General features: G+C 39.4%; 2 protein-coding genes across 2 annotated transcripts; both read left to right on the forward strand.

Moving 5' to 3' along the window:
* The first annotated feature begins 395 nt into the window (after positions 1 to 395).
* Positions 396 to 7770, forward strand: kctd2 (potassium channel tetramerization domain containing 2). The gene is made up of 6 exons (XM_027140558.2): positions 396 to 1099; positions 2778 to 2886; positions 4674 to 4765; positions 5201 to 5296; positions 5835 to 5960; positions 6566 to 7770. The coding sequence occupies exons 1-6, from the start codon at positions 752 to 754 to the stop codon at positions 6593 to 6595; spliced, it is 801 nt and encodes a 266-aa protein (XP_026996359.1). The 5' UTR covers positions 396 to 751; the 3' UTR covers positions 6596 to 7770.
* A 2521-nt stretch (positions 7771 to 10291) lies between these two features.
* On the forward strand, positions 10292 to 18155 carry slc16a5a (solute carrier family 16 member 5a). Its single transcript, XM_047817389.1, has 5 exons — positions 10292 to 10632; positions 11776 to 12219; positions 13595 to 13738; positions 13908 to 14738; positions 16613 to 18155. The coding sequence occupies exons 2-5, from the start codon at positions 11883 to 11885 to the stop codon at positions 16849 to 16851; spliced, it is 1551 nt and encodes a 516-aa protein (XP_047673345.1). The 5' UTR covers positions 10292 to 10632; positions 11776 to 11882; the 3' UTR covers positions 16852 to 18155.
* Positions 18156 to 19090: the final 935 nt, after the last annotated feature.

Genomic DNA, 19090 nt, shown 5'->3' on the forward strand with positions numbered 1-19090 from the left:
GGCTAAGTGTGTTGACACACAAGGAATTAGGTTCCAGCTGTTTGTGACTCTCAGAAGTACAGACATAAATATAGTAAGACTTGGGGATGTGGTGTAGCCAAAGAAGCAAAGATTACTGTTGTATTTATACTTGAGTAGTTATTAGTCAGATTGACTGGTCATTGTTATTGAATGGGTTTAATCTAAAAAAAAAAAAATCCAAAACAATCAAATAAATATATAATATATAACGTATAGCCAGATTATTAATGAACTTTAAATAATAGGTCTATTATTTTTAAATAATTAGATTGTTTTGATTTCCGAAATCTGAGTCGACTGTGTCTTAGAAGATTATTATACATTTTAATTGCTCCGTTTCTTCCATCGTGCTCTTATTATGCGTGCGTTTTCGCGACCCGGACGTGGTGTCTTTTAAGTTCCTCCATAATATTAGGGCGCTTGCAGGAGTCGATTGAATAAACAAGGTGGATCAATGTCGTGTTTTTATGGGATTATGAACTATGTCGTCGCGAGGCAGTGTTTCTGATACGTTACAGCGTTTCGTTCAGCGTTATCACCGCGCTTGAAGATTATATGTTGAGTTTAATAACGGCTTACAGACGGTCACATCATTAGCTAGCTGCCTGTGGCTAGTTTAGCTCGCGAGCTGTTGTTTACATCGTTAGCCAGTAAGGCGATATAGTTACCCAGACGGTGGAGGAGGGAGCACTAAATTAAACGGGACTGTTTGGTCATATTTTAGAGCTACATGGCAGAGCTACATATTGAAGCCAACGCAGGCGGCCTGATGGAGCAGAGCGAGCACCGGGAGACCCGCGGCTCCGTTAGCATGCGCCTGCCGTCACCCAGCTTCGTTCTTCCAGCTCGGAGCGGGTCTTCCAGCCCGGGCCTGTCTGCGTCTAGAGCTGTATTTGGCTTCCCGATGAAGAGCAGCCCTTCATCTCCATCAGAATCCACAGAGAAGCCGGGATCCCGGTGGGTCCGGCTGAATGTCGGGGGCACTTATTTTATCACAACCAAACAAACCTTATGCAGGGATCCCAAGTCCTTTCTGTACCGACTCTGTCAGGAAGATCCTGATCTGGACTCAGATAAGGTGAGCTTTCAGTGTTCGGTATTTTTGTAAAAAAAACACACGATGCAACTGTATCACCTAAAAGCTTTTTGTGTGTTTGTGTATTTGTGTGTGTGTGTGTGTGTGTGTGTGTGACATCAATAATTCATTTTGTTCATTCGGAAAAATCCAGATCAGATCAGATCAGATGCTCATGTCCACTGAGAGTCACCTAAAAGGTTTATTCATTCCAACCTAGTCTTCCAAACGTGATACTAAAACTGTGCTAAATCAGAAATCAGGTGTTTTAACATGCAGCCATGAATAAAACCCATAATAATAATAATTATTATTATTCCTTTATCATCTATGATTAATAGTGCGCAACCTATTTAGCTAAATCTGTCCTACTTCTGTGCCTTTCTTCCTCTTCTGTGCTTCTGTGTTTAGCTCTATTTAGGTCAAGGAGTCTGGAAATGACATGAACTGAAAAAGTACCCATAGAACCTATAATAAAGTGATGAGCGTCTGGGGGAATCCAGTCACTTTAGGACATTTAATTGGCATTTAAAAGATTTAGTTTGCAGTGCGTGTACAGTATATACTCTCCAGTTTATTAGGAAAAAAACATTGCACATTTCTGCATTTATATAATCAGCCAATCATGAGCAGTAGCCCGATGCCTAACATCATGCAGAAACAGATTATGAGTTTCGGGTTAAGGTTTATATCAAACATCAGAATAAAGAAAAAGTGTGAGCTCTGTGACTTTAACTAAGTCATCGCTGTTGGTGCCAGATGAACGCTGAGCTCCTGAGACTTTCCCCACATGACAGTTTGGACAGAACGAGTGACGGTTCTACAGGTGTAAACATCTTGTTGGTAAAAGAGGTCAGAGGAAATTGCCAGAATGGTTCAAGGTGCAAAGAAGGATATAGTAGTTCAAACAATCACTCGTTACAACTGTGGTGAGTAGAAAAGCATCTCAGACTGCAGAAAATAAACCATGAGGTGCATGAGCTTCAGCATAAGAAGACCACCTCAGGGGTTCAGACTCCCTGTCAGCCAAGAACAAGAATCTGAGATTATCGTGAGCACAGATTCACATGGACAGTTAAACCTTGTGCATGTTCTCCTCTGATCTCTCTCTCATCTCATCTCTGGTTTTGTGTGAAAATCCCAGGAGATCAGCAGCTTTTGAAATACTCAAACAGCTAATCTGGCACCACTAATCATGCCACAGATAAAGACACAGAGATAATACTGTTTATTTTTATTTTTTTTTAATTCAGATGTTTGATGTGAGCATTAACCGAATCTTGCTTCTTAATCTTAATGCTTGCATCTGCATCATTACATAACTGTATAAATGCGCAGATGCTTCTGTTAAAGTGGATTATCCACGTACTACGTAAACACACTTTAAAACCACGCACAAATCACCAAACATGCGAGTTTCCTGTACTGACATGACTTTTTTTTTTTTTTTTTGTATAGGGTATATTTAACATTTGTAACACTGTTGTGTGATATAACCATACATACTGTACACAAAAGGATAAAATGTCCACAAATGAAGGTAATGACATCACAGTGTACGACCTCTCCAGGTCTTAACTAATATAAATCCAGATTAAGTAAGACTTTTCGAAAGCATTTTGTAATAGATATCGGGTGAATATTATTTTCTGTATGAGACATATGTTGTTTTTCTGCACAGGATGAGACAGGAGCTTATTTGATTGACAGAGATCCTACATATTTCGGACCCATCTTGAATTATCTGAGACACGGAAAGCTGATCATCAACAAGAACCTTGCAGAGGAGGGTGAGAGAGTCTGTTCTGTGCTTGTTCGATCATAATAAGAGCATGGTATTATCTTTATGTTTCATGTAGAGAGAAGAAAAGGTGCAAGAGTAATTTCTGATTTAAACCTGTTTGATGATATTTCAAGCTCCTTGTTGTTTAAACATGACTGGACACGATGTTCTAGGAGAGTAATAAAAAAAGTGTTTTAGCTCTCTTATTTCACAGCACCAGTCTGTATGAATTATTTATTAAAAACAACAAATGTATTTATTTCAAGAGAGACACATTATAAATGTAATCTATTTCAAATCATTATAATGGCCATAAACATTCGTTCCCTTTCTAGCTTTCTTTAAAAAAAAAAAAATACAAGAAGCAGCTTTGTCATATTGCAGAGAAACCCCAAACCCTTTGTTCTGAAGTCTCCATCATCTCAGACAGCCTGGACAAACATCTTTACTTTATTTAAGGAACATCCTTTTACTCTCTAACGTCTTTCTTAATATCGTCGCAGAGTTTATCCTTGCCACGGTCACCTCGAACAAATTTAAAAGTTATAAATGTAATTTCTACATTTCTATAAAGCTGTTTTGTGAAATGTGTGTGTTTGTGTTTGTGTGTTTGTGTGTGTGTGTGTGTGTGTGTGTGTGTGTGTGTGTGTGTGTGTGGGAGAGAGAGAAAGGGAGGGGGGAGGGATAGAGAGGAGGGAGAGAGGGAGGGATAGAGAGGAGGGAGAGAGGGAGGGATAGAGAGGAGGGATCTCTTTCTTTCTCTCTCTTCTGTCTCCTGCTTTCTTTTCTCTCTTCTTTCGCTCTTTCTTTCTACTCTCTTCGTTCTCTTTTCTTTCTCTCTCTTCTTTCTCTCTTTCTTTCTCTCTCTTCTTTCTTCTCTTTCTTGCTCTCTCTTCTTTCTCTCTTTCTTTCCTCTCTCTTGCTTTCTCTCTTTACTTTCTCTCTCTTTCTTTCTCTCTCTTCTTTTTTTTCTCTCTTTCTTTCTCTCTTTCTTTCTCTTCTCGTCGTTCTCTCTTTCCTTGTTTCTCTCTCTTCCTTTCTCTCTTTCTTTTCTATGCTCTTACTTTGCTTCTCTACTTTCCTTTTTCTCTGCTCTTCTTTCCTCTTCTTCTTCTCTCGTGCTTTCTCTCTTCTGTCTCTCTCTTTCTTCTCCTCTTCTTTCTCTCTCTATCTATTCTCCTCTTCTTGTCTCTCTTTTCTCTCTTCTTCCTTTCTTTCTACCTTCCTCTGCTTCTTCTCTCTTTCTTTCTTCTCTTCTCTTTCCTTCTCTTTTTTTACTTCTCGTTCTCTCTCTTTCTTTTTCTCTCTTCTTTCTCCTCTTTCTTTCCTTCTCGCGCTTTCTGTCTCTTTCTTTCCTCATTTCTCTCTCTCTTCTTTCTCTCTTCTTTCTCTTCTTTCTCTTTTATTTTCTCTCCTCCCTCGCTCTCTCTCTTTCTCTCTCCCTTTCTCTTTTCTGCCCAATCTCTTTCTCAAAGGAGAGGGAGGGAGATAATCATAAACATCTCAGAAAACTTTCATTTCACCATTTCAAGCCCTTCAGGTCAGTCAGACTGAAACCTTCAGATGCACTGTGGTGTAAACATGTGTGGTGTAAAGCCGTGTTTGATCTTGGCCCAGTAAACCTTAAGCCATCTATAAACCATGTCTCTGAAGAACTGTGCTGTTTTGTACGAAGGTTACTTTACGTTTTTAAGGACGGAGATAAGTAAAGATTGCCAGCGGCAGCATCCCTCCACTTCTTGTGTTGTCTTACAAACAAAAATCTTACAATGCTGTTCATTTTGGCTCCTGCAGGTGTTCTAGAGGAAGCTGAATTTTACAACATTGCGTCATTGGTGAGGCTGGTAAAGGAGAGGATACGAGACAATGAGAACAGGACGTCTCAGGTGTGTGAGAATGAAGCCAGGATGAAGCGTGCTTTGTGAGCTCAGTTCTTGGCAGCTCAGCTGAGAAAGTAGATTAAGTCTCCGAGCTGGACATAGAGTTAGCAATGTACAAACTGCACCATGGGGGTCTTTATGATAAGGAGCATGCCCCCTACTCCGGAAGTGAAAAATAACTGAACATGGGTGTAAATTAGACCGGTATTTTCATAACTGCTGCATAATTAACGATGGTGCAACACAGTATGTGGAGGAAACCTTTAGCCAAACTTTTAACTACACTTTAATGCCTTTATTTCTGCCTTATTGGAGCGTAGCTGCTTGTTTTTGACGTTTACAAGAACACATTTTTCCATCTAAAAAAAAAAAAAAAAAGATTTGTGGTTTCTATTCTAACAACAATCAAAAAGGTCCTGATGAGTGTCTTTGTATTTGCAGGGTCCGGTGAAACACGTGTATCGTGTTCTTCAGTGCCAAGAAGAGGAACTCACTCAGATGGTCTCCACGATGTCTGATGGCTGGAAGTTTGAGCAGGTGAGCCGGCCTTCCTTTCTCCTCCACCCTTTTGATTAGCGTCTCTGTGCATCGACCTGTTTAACCGGAGTGAGGGGCACACGGAAGAGCACGCCGCTGTCCTGTGTATATATAGCCCACTATTCAGTAGATTGCTTTATTAACCTTTAATTTTGTAATCTTCTGAGATTTTTTTTTTTTTTTTTTTTTACCCCCTTCATTATTCCCTTGGAAATGGCATTTCACTCCACAGCTGTAATTTCAGTCTGGATAAATCGTGCTTTAATTAGGTAAATGCTTGAACAGGGTGGCTATTCTTCTATTCGTCTATTCATTCGCTCTGAAGAACTGCAAAGCCCTCGTAAGCCTTTTAGTTTCCCATTGTGGTCTTGCACATCGTCAGGCTTGCGTGACGTAAATGAGTTTAATCTGTTTTTGCAGTCTATACGAGCTGTTTGTACTGAGCATACACACATGCTAGTCCACTCCTTTTTAAGAAACCTTTAAGATTCTATAAGTTTGATCCAATATCTTTTTTTTTTTTTCTTTTCTCTTCCAGCTTATAAGCATCGGCTCCTCTTACAATTACGGAAACGAGGACCAAGCCGAGTTTCTGTGCGTGGTTTCCCGAGAACTCAACAATTCCACTAATGGGATTGTTATTGAGCCAACTGAGAAGGCTAAGGTGAGATGGAATTTAAAGTGTATGTTTATCATTGAAAGTTTACATTTGCTCAAAATCGGAGCGATTTATTAGCTCAGGGTTGCAACTAACGCTAATATTCATGATGGCATATTTACACATTTGTATTTTCGGACTAATTCCTTAAGAATATTTATTCCCAGCATTTCCATTTCCTTTGAACGAATCTATTAGAGCAGTAAATTAGAGCATTAAATATTATGCGGTATATTCTGTGATAAATACCGTCTGAAGTGACCTGAAAATGCATGAGAAATATCGGTTGACATGTTGGACTAACGATGGGAAGGCTATGAGTTCAAATCCCAGGTCTACCGACCTGCCGACCGCTGGGCCCCTGAGCAAGGCCCTTGACCCTCTATTGCTTAGTTGTATAAAATTAGATATAAACGGAAGTTACTCTTGACAAGTGTGTCTGCCAAATGCAGTTCCAACAATTGCTCTGTTCTGCCAAACTATTATCCATATAAAATGTTTTTTTTTTTTATCATCAGATTTATTCAGCTGTTATTACACTTTTTTACTAGTGATTCTTTCCTGATCCATGCCATGTGAATTTACCAGCTAATTTCACTTCTTTCACACAGATCCTTCAGGAGCGAGGTTCCCGTATGTGAGAGGAGACTTCCTTAGCTGTGCTGACACAGATCCCCCTACTCCACCCTCTCCCCTCCTCACCTCTATTCTCCCTTCTTTACCCATACAGCTGACTCCATCAGCTCACATGGCTGTCCTTCCTCTCTCACCCTCCTCCCTTGTGCCTTTCCACAGTGGGGGTGTGTGTGTGTGTCCCCCTCCCTGCAGTGCTGCAACATCGCCCATCCTGCATCATCACTCGAGGTCACTGCTGTTATCAAAATAAAAAAAAAAAGCTGCAAAATTAGTCGATGCGGGACTTACCATGACAGCTAGAGAGTCCGAGTAAGATTTTCGGGGTCCGTCAACACAACAGCTAATGTAGTCATCCACAATGCCTCGGAACGTGATCATTAATCGCCTTCATATCCTGGTCATAATCACCTATAAACTCTGTCATTGCTGGCATGCTAGTTACAAGGAATGCCTGTGCCCTGGTCAGCTAGGCTGTGTTTCCGACGTCAGAATCTCCTCAGGACTTCCAGGGGTGCAAAAAAAAAAACAAAACAAAACAAAAAAAACAGTAGACAAGACAGAATTATTTGCCCCTACACCCTTCTCATAGCAAGCACATTGACTCACTGTGTAAAACTGAGCGAGTGTACGAGTGAAATATCAGAAGCAACACTCACTCATTATCATTTCAGTGTCACAGCCTGGCTTGGCCTTGGACACGCAGAGCCATTTGTTTTCAGTTTGTAGTCTATCTTTTGATGAATTTCTCCGTTTCTCATTCGACCCACCCGAGGTCCTTGACAGGTATCAGCTGTTCCAGGCCGTCGTGGAGGTGTTTATTCACCCCTCCTAACACTGACACATCAAAAAGAAACATGCAATGTTGGGAACATGTAAAAGATCATGCATATGGTTGTAGTACAATAGGACGTTTGTGTTTCATAATAGTCACATCTGACTGAGGAAGCATATGAAACAGCTCATGCTCCTCCTTTTGTCCAGTGCCTTGTCACTTGTATGTATGTATGTATGTATGTATGTATGTATGTATGTATATTATCGTGTTGTGTTCTCCCTCTGCCTGTTTGTGTTCATGTGACTGGAAAACTGGACACTCTATAGTCTTATTTCACACCATTTCTCACGAATCGCTTTTCTTTATATAAGTGCAACAGTTCTTTTTTTTTTTTCTTTTTCTTTTCACAAACGAGCTTCATGAGACTGTTGACAGACAATGTGCTGTAACGAGTCGAGGCACGGCAGAACACTGTTCTGTAACGTGATCGTTCCTCTTTTTTTTTTTTACGACTTAGCAAGTTCAGCTCTAGCACTCCATAGGACGTATATCTCGAACTCTATTTTGGCTGTTTTACTGTTTCTATCTCATATTTCAAAAGAAAAAAAAGTAAAATGTTAGATAAGTTCTAGTGGATTAGCAGTGAATGTTAAGGGCTCTATTTTACATGGATCGAGATGCTTGCCCTCATGTCAAAAATCTCTTGTATTACTTCAGGTAAACTGTGTTTCTTTCATATTTTGAACAAGTCTGAATCGCCCTCATTGTTTTGATATTTAGCCACTTATAGTAAGACTAGCTTTCGAAATCAAATCCCACACCCCATAAGTTATTTGCTAGGAACGAGTGTGTTTCATGAGCTTCTGACAGTATTTTAATATACATAAGATCCTTGTTCGGTATCACATAGAATGTAAAAGTGCATGTTTTTGATGTTCTTCATGTCCATTGTGAAGCAACTGACAGCTGTCCCAGGCAGCATGTCGATGTGAAACGTTTGGTCTCGAGTGCACATTTAAAGACACAAAACGTTTTTTTTTCTGCTGCTTTAAAATGTGAAGCAAATGAGAAGAGGCAGCCAATAACATTACACTTTCACTCTTACGTATTTGACAAAGCGGATTTTTGTCAAGAGGCAGAATTTGAATGCAATTCCAGATAGAAGCCCAGCAGAAATGCATTTAGAAACAGGCTCGAATCGCGCTCTTAACCGAGTAATGGGAGTCGAAGTAATGCATCTCCCAGGGGTGCATCTTTTGTTTTCATATTAGTCTTCTGGGCTTTAGATTTCTGCACTACAGGAAAACCTGTTGGAGCAGATTTCATCTACTCCAATGTGTTTTGTTTAATAATGCAAAATATCAGAGGTGGGTGAACGGGTTCTGTGTCCGTTTAGATCGTGTGATCATTCAGGCAAAAAATCAGCTGTCTATACTATACTACACACAGACGTCCTTTGTACCACTATCAGTGTCGAACATTGTGCACAGCATTTCTTAAGATTTTTCTTCATACGGGGTTCTTAACGGTCCTTTGTTTCAGATGCTGTATGTGTTTAGTTCAGTTTGACGTTTCACATCGTCATCGTGTCATTGTAACCGGTTTATGTCTTTTACTCGCATCCACATTTTGTTTGCACCCTTAACCTTTTACATGCACTTTAATTATGTCCGTGTCTTAAACTTTCTGTTAAACAGCAGAGACATGGGGAACATGTTATGCCAGTACATGTTACTTTAGTTTTGTCACATTTCTGTAATTAATGGGGAAGATTTGGTAAGATTTGTGTACCATAGAGACATCGAAGCATATAGGCCAACTGAACTATAGATTTATTTCCCATTTTTCTTGACCATTACTGTTTTTTTTTTGTTTTTTTGTCAAACAGTGGCAAAAAAAGATGTTTTCTGTAGAAGGAAAAAAAAAAACCTTCGCCAAGGTTATTTGGTGTTTTGTCAATCTGTGGGGAGGGAAGGGGATGTCTTTTTTTTTATTTTTTAATTTGATATATGAACTTGAAAGCATGCATTGTATTAGAGTATATCATATTCTATACTGGGACTTTGTCTAGCCTTGTGGTAGTATAGGGGTAAAGTGATGCATGGACAGATTTTCAGAGAGTCTGGATACCATGTGCAAGGGGAAACTTTTCAGCAAGTCAGTCCACAAATCCTGTTTATTGTATTTCATTTTGTTTCGTCCAAAGCCATCTGGATAAAATGTTAAGCACTAAATGGAAGTGACCGACTCGGTCAGGATCGCAGACCTGTTGTATTTGTTCACATTAAAGTCTGCATCTCCTGCATGCACGAGATAAACAATACATACACAAGTGTGCATCCGGGCACACACACACACCAAGAACCATTTAAACTTGTATTGCAAACCTGATGTTACACCAGATGTTTCGAAACGTGTTAAGTTATCGACTGTATTGCTTGTCATGTGTGACCCTTTTGTCTAAACAAAGTTTGTGGAGCTAAGTGTCCTGGAAACGAATAGTCTTTGGTCAGATCGTCTTTTAATATATAAATATCTATACATATAAACATGTTTTTTGTTTTTGTTTTTTTTAATGTCACCTATGTTTCTTTCAATGTACAGATTGCAATGAGGAGAGAAAAAAAAATGTCTGATCGATTTTTATCATAAAATGTACTTGTGTTCAAAATGATGTTGTTCTCATTTTCTCCCAGATCGGTTGCAAATTGTTTACCAGAAAACTGAGCATGTATGTACACAGTATCTGAATAATAAAACAACATGTTTTGCAGAAGCACAAAGACAAACCGAGTGTTTGTCAGGGTGTCGGTGCGAAATGTGGATCGGCTTCGTGTGCATTTTAAAGATACATAAATATGGCAGTGACGAGGGAGTAGAAAGTCGAGAGAGTTTGGAGAGTAAGTCTGAAAAAAGAAGACGTGGATTACGACACTGATGCGTTTGCCTCTGTTAGGGGAAACACCACCCCGGTGCTGCAGCTCACATTACAGCTTCATGCAGTATTTAAAGGGGCAGTAACATGCGTTAATATCACATGCTTACAAAGTCATCATTCACTTTCATTTAAAGCCGATTTAAGGCGAAGGTGATCGCTGGAGCTTTCAAGGATCTTCTCTGATCTTTTATTATTTGTCCCCTTAATGGTGGTCGAGGTAGAGGTTGAGTCGATACCGCTCTTATATGTCCTAGCAGGAAAGGATGATGTTCAACACAGAAGCAGAAAGACATCATGAACACGCATGCAAACGTTTTCACTCCATGAAGGTAGGCTCATGGTTTGTACTTCTATCTAAGGGATTTAATAATGTTTTCGTATCGTAGCCTCTTTGTTTTACAGACATCCAGCTAACAGCACTGATCTCTTACAGTACAGTATTTTGCTAACGTCAGGGTCTTAAAGCTCTTCCCTTTAGCCATAATGTACTTACTGTACTGTAGGTTCTCTTGTCACTTACGTGGACTTTCTGAGTGACGTTATTAAAAATGAGAAATAGTTATATTTATATACATACTAATGAGTCACAGGGCTTGGAGCAGATCTGTAAGGATGAACGCTAGCTACTTTAGTCATTCATGTGAGAAGTTTGGTGTTGAGACATTTTCATATTCGTATCTAAACCGAAATTTGATTGTTTTATTGTAAGAATATTCTTAAGCCAAATTAAAGGAAAGAATTTCCTTAAAAATGATCCCAGACTCCTTTAAGTACTGCCACAGCTGCTTTTTTTTTTATGAACTATGGAATATGTTTGTTTATTATTATTATTATTATTATTATTATTATTGTTATTGTTATTATTATTATTATTATTATTATTATTATTATTATTATTATTATTATTATTATTATCCAAAAAAGAAACAAACAAACAAAAAAAAAACTGAACCATTTTAGATTAAAAAAACGTCATATTATTTGACTTTTTGTTGCTTATTGAGACACAGTTTGGTCAAACAGTCTGTGGTTGTCAAGCTGCTACACTTAGCCAGCTGGTAAGTTATTAACCAGTTATTTTTAATGTAATAAAATGCATTTCTATTTGCTTTATAGGTTGTCATGTTTTCTTAAAAACACCTTCTATTAGAAACTTTACATTTGCAATCGGATTTAAGTCGATCGATATAAAATAAAGTCGGTTTAAATGGTAGGCTGATTTGGGATAATAATAATAATAATAATAATAATAATAATAATAATAATAATAATGACAATAATAATGACAATAATAAAACCGTAACAAAAGACCCCAAAGAGACCCTCTGGGTTAAAGAAATGTACCACTTTAGGCTTGTAGTCAATTGCAGGTGAGCATAGATTGAAATAAAGTACTGAGCTGTAATTAGTGTACAAACCAGTCAGACATTGTACAGTACAAAATAAGAGGGAAATGTCCTTTTGTCCAACAGAGACTCTTGTGTGGATCGAAAGCAGTATGTCGCGTGTGAAAATGTGTAGCTGTGCATCAGAACCACCACCGAGACATCCCCAAAGCTTTTTGGCTCTCATTCACTGAATGGTAGCAGTACATGATCACTGTCAGCTCACAGAAATGGGCACGAGAGTAAATCATCATCATCATTCAGAAGAGTCATGTGATCCAGAACATGAGGAAGCCGATATGGGAGGCACGGTGACACCGCTGGCTCAGGCACGTCCAGCACACCTTGATGCTCCTGATGGAGGATGGGGTTGGGTGGTACTGGTGGCCACCATCCTAGTTCTAGCCCTGACCCTGGCCTTCCCGTCCTGCATGGGCATCTTCTACACTGACCTTCAGATTGAATTCAGTGCCAGCAACAGTGAGACATCCTGGGTGCCATCCATAATGACATCAGTCTTACATGCAGGAGGTAGGAATCAATACAAGCAATCTTTATGACATTGACTCATTGAGCGTGAGAACTAAGCCATAATATCAGTGAACAGGAAGTTGTGGCTGTTAATTAACGATCGTTCTGCTCATAAACACTGATTCTGTATCTGCAGCCACTACCGTATGTCTTTTATTGACTACAGCTCCTATTGACACCGACATGAATTTTACATGAGTTTTTTCGGGCTTTAACGACACCGTGCTCTCCAGCTGGAATGGACTGGCACGGGTTTGTACAAAACCTTAAGATCAGTTTAGACCAAATCCACAGGAATGTCTCCTGACCACGTGTTTCATTAGAAGAGATTATGAATGAGGAAAATCTGGCCTTTTGTACAAAACAGTTAACATGGACAATAACACACATTCACTTACTGTACATTTCAACAGAGCTCTAAATACAGTATGTTGCGGAATCAAATATTTCCCCAACTATTTTATATATATATATCTTCAAGATACTGATCATGAATGAATTGATCATTGGTCATATTTACATGATGTACAATAATAGATTCATTTGGAGTTTGGACAAAAAAAAAGCAGCTATGTTGCGCTCTCATGATGACTGTGCACTTTTCTTAAGAGTGTGAGAATGTGTCAATGTTTGTTATTTGATAAGGCATATTTTAAAAGAGTCTTTCATTTAAACCTGGACATGACCTTTTACTTAATATATTTATGGACCGTGTCTCAGAGCTACCCCTTGGATAGAGAACAGCAAACGAAAGCTTCCATTGCAGTTGTTATTTGTCACATTTTTGCCATGTTTACCTTCTGCTCTATGTTTGTGTTCTGCAAAGCTGCTTTGAGACAATGTCTATTGTAAAAAGCACTACACAAATAAACTCAAATTGAATTGGACATTTAATGAACTCTTTCTGATTGCTCCTGTACACATAAGTAAGTACACCGGTAAGTACAGGCGTATGCACATGTGCACACACTCGATGTATATGCCCAGGGGAATGACTTGTTTTGCTGACTGGGAATTATGTTACTTAGCAAACCGGAAAAAAAAAACAGGTTGGAAGCTCAGTGCGACTTGTTAGACAGGTCTTTAGAAAGTGCTTACTAATTATAGCGTATACAGAGAATATACAGAATGTTGTTTTTTTTTTTTTTCAGAAAAAACATACAGATATATACAGAAAAAAAATTGTGGAAAAGGTTTAAATTGTTTGTTAATACTAGCTGTGCACGATACATTTACAAAAGGTTTTTGGATTGCTGCTTGTGCACAGAAAGAATATCAGATTATACTATTTAATCCTTTAACTTTGCACCGGCTCCCCTGTAGACTCGGTGGTTTGTTTAGTGTCGTGTTCTCACGTTTGACTTTTCCTTCTCAGGCCCTTTATGCAGTGTGTTAGTGGAACGTTTCGGTTGCAGGTCAACGGTGATGATGGGGGGCATCTTGAGTGGACTGGGGATGGCAGCCAGCTCCTTCACACATTCCATCATTGAGCTTTACATTACCGCAGGGGTGATAACGGGTCGGTGCAGATTCAATCCCTAAACTACTCTGTGTTATTTAACTTTAAATGCCTTAGCACTAGAAAAGTATTACTTTATTTACTTTGTAGCGCTAGAAGAAACAAACATTTCTAGAATTTAAAATGTTAGAAATGCCTGCTGTAATGAGTGATTTTCTTTTTCACACAGGTCTAGGGTTTTGTTTCAGCTTCCAACCTGCCGTCACCATCCTTGGGCACTATTTTGTGCGCCGACGTGCCTTTGCCAATGCCATGTCATCCACGGGCACAGCTCTGGGCCTGTGCGTGCTGCCCTTCTTGGGTCACTACCTACACAGTGAACTGGGTTGGAGAGGGAGTTTCCTGGTGCTGGGTGCTGTGTTGCTCAACTGCTGTGTGTGCGGTGCTGTTATGAGGCCCCTGGGGCCACCGAAACACAGACCAACCAAAGAAAAGAATACTGCCACCAAGCCACTGGCTGAGAAGGGATTTAAAGAACAGATGCAGGTGGCATGGAGGAGCTTAACGTCCTCTTTCCGTCGTCACATGGCCTTTGACCTGTTTTACAGTAACCAGCGCTTTCGCGTGTACGCACTTGGCATTACGTGGATGATGCTGGGTTTTGTGGTGCCACTGATTTTCCTCGTTCCTTATGCTACAGATAACGGCATGGAGCAGAGCAAGGCTGCCCTGCTGCTCTCCATCTTGGGCTTTATCAACATCATTGTTCGGCCACCCGCCGGCCTGCTTTTCGGCCTTTCCTGGTTCGAAGGCCGCCATGTTTATGTATTTTCAAGTGCATTGCTACTGAATGGACTGAGCAACAGCATCTGCTGTATTGCACCAACATTTCCGGTACTCTTAGCTTATGTGGTGACTTATGGTCTGTCCATGAGCGTGGTGGGCTCACTGATGTTCACTGTGCTCATGGACATAGTGGAGATGAACCGCTTCCCCTCAGCACTTGGCCTGCTGGCTATCATGGAAAGTGTCACGCTGCTGATTGGGCCACCTCTAGCAGGTAGTGATAGTAAAAAAAATTGTGTATGTATATGTACAATTGCCTTTCTAAGGTATATTGTTTGGGTTGATCATAGTGTCATTCCTCACTGGTCGTTTCATTATGCATTGTGTATAACCTACATAAACACCAGCATAACATGTTCTCAAAACAGGATGTACTAATCCTAACATTTTCTCCTCCATACTGTATGATTCCGAATTCAGACCTACGAGACTTTCGGATCTCTGAGACAGATACACAATACTAATATGAATATCTGCAGCTCATCTTCACAAGCTTTTGTCGTTAAATTATAAAACGCTATCAGAGATCTAAATGCTTGGGTTCTGTGTTCAATACGATATCTGTGCTGAATCACTGAACACAAATGAATCAGACAAAATCTAATCCAGCACTAAGGAGAAGACTCATTATCAGATCTTTTTAGACAAAAGGATAAGTATGCAGGGTAATTTTGACAAATTCTGCAACCACCATGCTATTACTATAATATATAGATACAGTGTGGGGCACGGTGGCTTAGTGGTTAGCACGTTTGCCTCACACCTCCAGGGTTGGGGGTTCGATTCCCGCCTCCGCCTTGTGTGTGTGGAGTTTGCATGTTCTCCCCGTGCCTCGGGGGTTTCCTCCGGGTACTCCGGTTTCCTCCCCCGGTCCAAAGACATGCATGGTAGGTTGATTGGCATTTCTGGAAAATTGTCCCTAGTGTGTGATTGTGTGTGTGCCCTGTGATGGGTTGGCACTCCGTCCAGGGTGTATCCTGCCTTGATGCCCATGACGCCTGAGATAGGCACAGGCTCCACGTGACCCGAGTAGTTCAGAAAAGTGGTAGAAAATGAATGTATGAATGAATATAGATTAATAAATATTAATTAAGTATTAATAAAATATAATTAAAAAAACTATAGTTTAATAAATAAATGACTATTATTTAATTCCACCGATAATTGGACAATTTTCTCGATAAGTAAATAATCTTTCCAGAAACCACCGATGTTTTATGGATAGAAAATATATCCATCCTGGATTAGTTTAGCCATCGCTCTAAAATTGCTGAGTAATTGAAATATTTCAGTATCGCCTGTTTACTTTTTCCTTCGTTGGGAAGATAAGACAGTCCTTTACTCTCTCCAGCCCTGTTATTCTTCTGCCAGTTGTTTAAATAGGCAGTTGCTTTTCACACAGAAGCTCAAACAGAGCATAAACTGATCTAATCTTAATTTACAACAATTGAGAACTAAAATAAACAAACCTGTAAATTTGGCTCGAAAGTGTGTGTGTGTGTGTGTGTGTGTGTGTGTGTGTGTGTGTGTGTGTGTGTGTGTGTGTGTGTGTGTGTGTGTGTGTGTGTGTGTGTGTGTGTGTGTGTGTGAATATCTGTACTAGTCTGTGTCTGTCTATGGGAGCAATCTAAGATAATAGAATATTGTGAGGCAGGTGTCAGGTAGTGCCAGGACTTCAGGCTATCTTGACCTGGCCAGTGAGATTGACTGGACAGCTGGTTCACTTGTGTAAGCAACAAGTCAAGTCAAAATGTCAAGCATGCAACCCAACACTGTTCAGACTCTGCATAATAAACTCCCTCACTTTACTAAATCACTTAGGAGACACCCAGAAATGTGCTCTCTCTGATATATTTCTGGACGGGTCTGTGAACTTGTAATCGCTTACTCATGTTTTTTTGTGCAGTCAGTCTGTTCCTAGTCACACGGGCTAGGCATGACTTAAGTTTAACCTATAACTGACTGATATCACTCAGATTAAGTAAAGGAAGTTCAAACTTTAGAATGAGTTCCTGTGGTAAGTTTGTAAAACCTTTGTAAAAACTACGTATACTGAAATGAGGTTTGATGTCTGTTCCTGTGTTTCAGGTAGCCTTGTGGACAGCACTGGTCTGTACACGTACGTGTTCGTCGCCTGCAGTATCACAGTGGCCTTATCAGCTTTGTTTCTCATGGTGTCCTTCTACTGGCTGGACCACCGTGACACAGCACTTAAGAAGGCATCATTTACTCAAGAGTCAACAGTTACGCCCGAAGAGCTATCTTTGTGTGTGGGGAGAAAGGTCAAGGAAAATGCCTTGGAAACTGAACACAGTACAACTGTATGAACCGAATCCATAAATAATCGACATCCGTGTTCAATCGATGACACATATGCACATAATTTCAATACAGATTGGCTCGATTGATCTGGGGCATTACTGTACACTAATCGTATACATGTTAGACTTGTTTAAAATTTATACACTGTGTATTTGTCAGAGTGTGAGGTTAATATTGCTTCACGTTCTAGATCAGGATGCGTCCTTGTATAACGCTAATAGAGATTTCCTAGCATGTTTGTTTGTATCTGCTTCTTTTACTGTACGTTTACCAAGACGGCCATCTTCATGGCGACGTGTGTCTGAATGCATCTTTCAGATTGCTAACGATGACGTTTTGGACTGCTTTGGTGTTTACCGTTTTTTACATTGTTTACAGGTTTATTCCGTTATACGTTTTTCTTTAAGGTCTACACTTATGGAAATCAAACGTACCTTTTGAATGTAGAACTCTGCTTTACATTACGAGATGTGTGTTACACAATTTTATACGCTTATCATCTTATCGTATAAGCTTGTCATAATCAAAAGAGTAGATAAATTTATTGTCTTTTAGACATTTTCACATTACATTTCTTTAACATAGCGACTGAGCTGCATTTTAGAAACCCAACGGTAGTCTCACAGCCAAACCATAGCCAAAGTCAGACTGAGTGCGCTTCAGTGTTATCGCCTTTGCCTTATCGAAAGTTATCAGGGAACTTTACACAAATCAAGTGCTGTATAAAGGAAAGTATTTATCTATTTCTAGAGCTATTTGTCTGCACTGTACACCAAAGGTCCTGCTGATTCTAGTGTATTTTTACAGAGTATATACATAATATATATATATATATATACAATACACATGCAATATATATATATCGGTTCTGTTGCCATTGCTTAAAATGACAAAAGGGCAATGATACTTGTATAACGTGTATTAAGCTTATATGCTAGTTTTCATCTCTTCTATACAAATCAAATAAATACACTTTTCTTTCATTTCAAATATGAATGAAAACTTTATTTCGGTTTCAAATGAATTCTGTTACATAATTGAAATGCTAAACTATGAGCATGTCATCTATATCGATGGAGGATATAGATCGTTAGAAGGTGCCTGATTTTATATATGTATATTTTACAATCCCAAATATCAAAATGAGCATGTTGTTGTATTATGACTTTCTAATGTCACACAATTGGACGGTTTTGCCATGGTGAAAGGTACCTAGTGCTGCCATGTGGTACTGCATGCAAAGGTGTGCGTGGAAGCAGAATGGAACAAAAATCAGTCCTGGACATTCATGATAATGATGAAAAATTATTATTATCACATTACTATAGTATTACTATTAATATATGTGGAGGTTCTGGTTGATGTTAAGAATTAAGATGAATCTGGAATCTCTCTCTCTCTCTCTCTCTCTCTCTCTCTCTCTCTCTCTCTCTCTATATATATATATATATATATATATATATATATATATATATATATATATATATATATATATATATACAGTACAGTACAGACCACCTTCTTTATTTTCATGACTATGAAAATTGTAGATTCACACTGAAGGCATCAAAACTATGAATTAACACATGTGGAATTATATACGTACATAACAAAAAATTGTGAAACAACTGAAAATATGTCATATTCTAGGTTCTTCAAAGTCGCCACCTTTTGCTTTGATTACTGCTTTGCACACTCTTGGCATTCTCTTGATGAGCTTCAAGAGGTCGTCACCTGAAATGGTCTTCCAACAGTCTTGAAGAAGTTCCCAGAGATGCTTAGCACTTGTTGGCCCTTTTGCCTTCACTCTGCGGTCCAGCTCACCCCAAACCATCTCGATTGGGTCCAGGCCCGGTGACTGAGGACGAGTTGTCCATAAACAATGTCCTATAAGTCTTCTTGTAGACCTTGGCCTGGTCAGATTAGCTTGATCAGGAGATGCATGGGGTAATGTTGAGCCAATGATTGATGATGTTTTGCTTTTACATATCTTCTGTTCTTCATGGGTTCTGTCTATAAAACCTTGATGTAATCAGTGATCTTGGGCCTTCATCTCTCATGCTACATGTGGAGTGTTGGGTCCTGCTGCGCAGCTGAGCACAATAAATTGTGTAACCTTTTTTACTCTTGCTTGTGTCTACCAGTGTTATACTTTATTCTTTAAATCTCTCGAACCTTAGAACTTCCACAACAACCAGCACCCCATCACTCTCCTTCATGGTCAAATAGCCCTTACACAGCCTG

The sequence above is a fragment of the Tachysurus fulvidraco genome, chromosome 8 (assembly GCF_022655615.1).
Source record: "Tachysurus fulvidraco isolate hzauxx_2018 chromosome 8, HZAU_PFXX_2.0, whole genome shotgun sequence".
NCBI lineage: Eukaryota > Metazoa > Chordata > Actinopteri > Siluriformes > Bagridae > Tachysurus > Tachysurus fulvidraco.

What these genes read in the sequence shown, in the direction of transcription:
- kctd2 (XM_027140558.2), top strand. Translation starts at nt 752, where the DNA reads ATGGCAGAGCTACATATTGAAGCCAACGCAGGCGGCCTGATGGAGCAG. An exon ending in CAAGAACCTTGCAGAGGAGG is followed by an intron (nt 2,887 to 4,673) that starts GTGAGAGAGTCT and finishes TGGCTCCTGCAG; the next exon opens with GTGTTCTAGAGGAAGCTGAA. An exon ending in ATGAGAACAGGACGTCTCAG is followed by an intron (nt 4,766 to 5,200) that starts GTGTGTGAGAAT and finishes TTGTATTTGCAG; the next exon opens with GGTCCGGTGAAACACGTGTA.
- slc16a5a (XM_047817389.1), top strand. Translation starts at nt 11,883, where the DNA reads ATGGTAGCAGTACATGATCACTGTCAGCTCACAGAAATGGGCACGAGA. An exon ending in ATCAGTCTTACATGCAGGAG is followed by an intron (nt 12,220 to 13,594) that starts GTAGGAATCAAT and finishes TTTCCTTCTCAG; the next exon opens with GCCCTTTATGCAGTGTGTTA. An exon ending in TACCGCAGGGGTGATAACGG is followed by an intron (nt 13,739 to 13,907) that starts GTCGGTGCAGAT and finishes TTTTTCACACAG; the next exon opens with GTCTAGGGTTTTGTTTCAGC.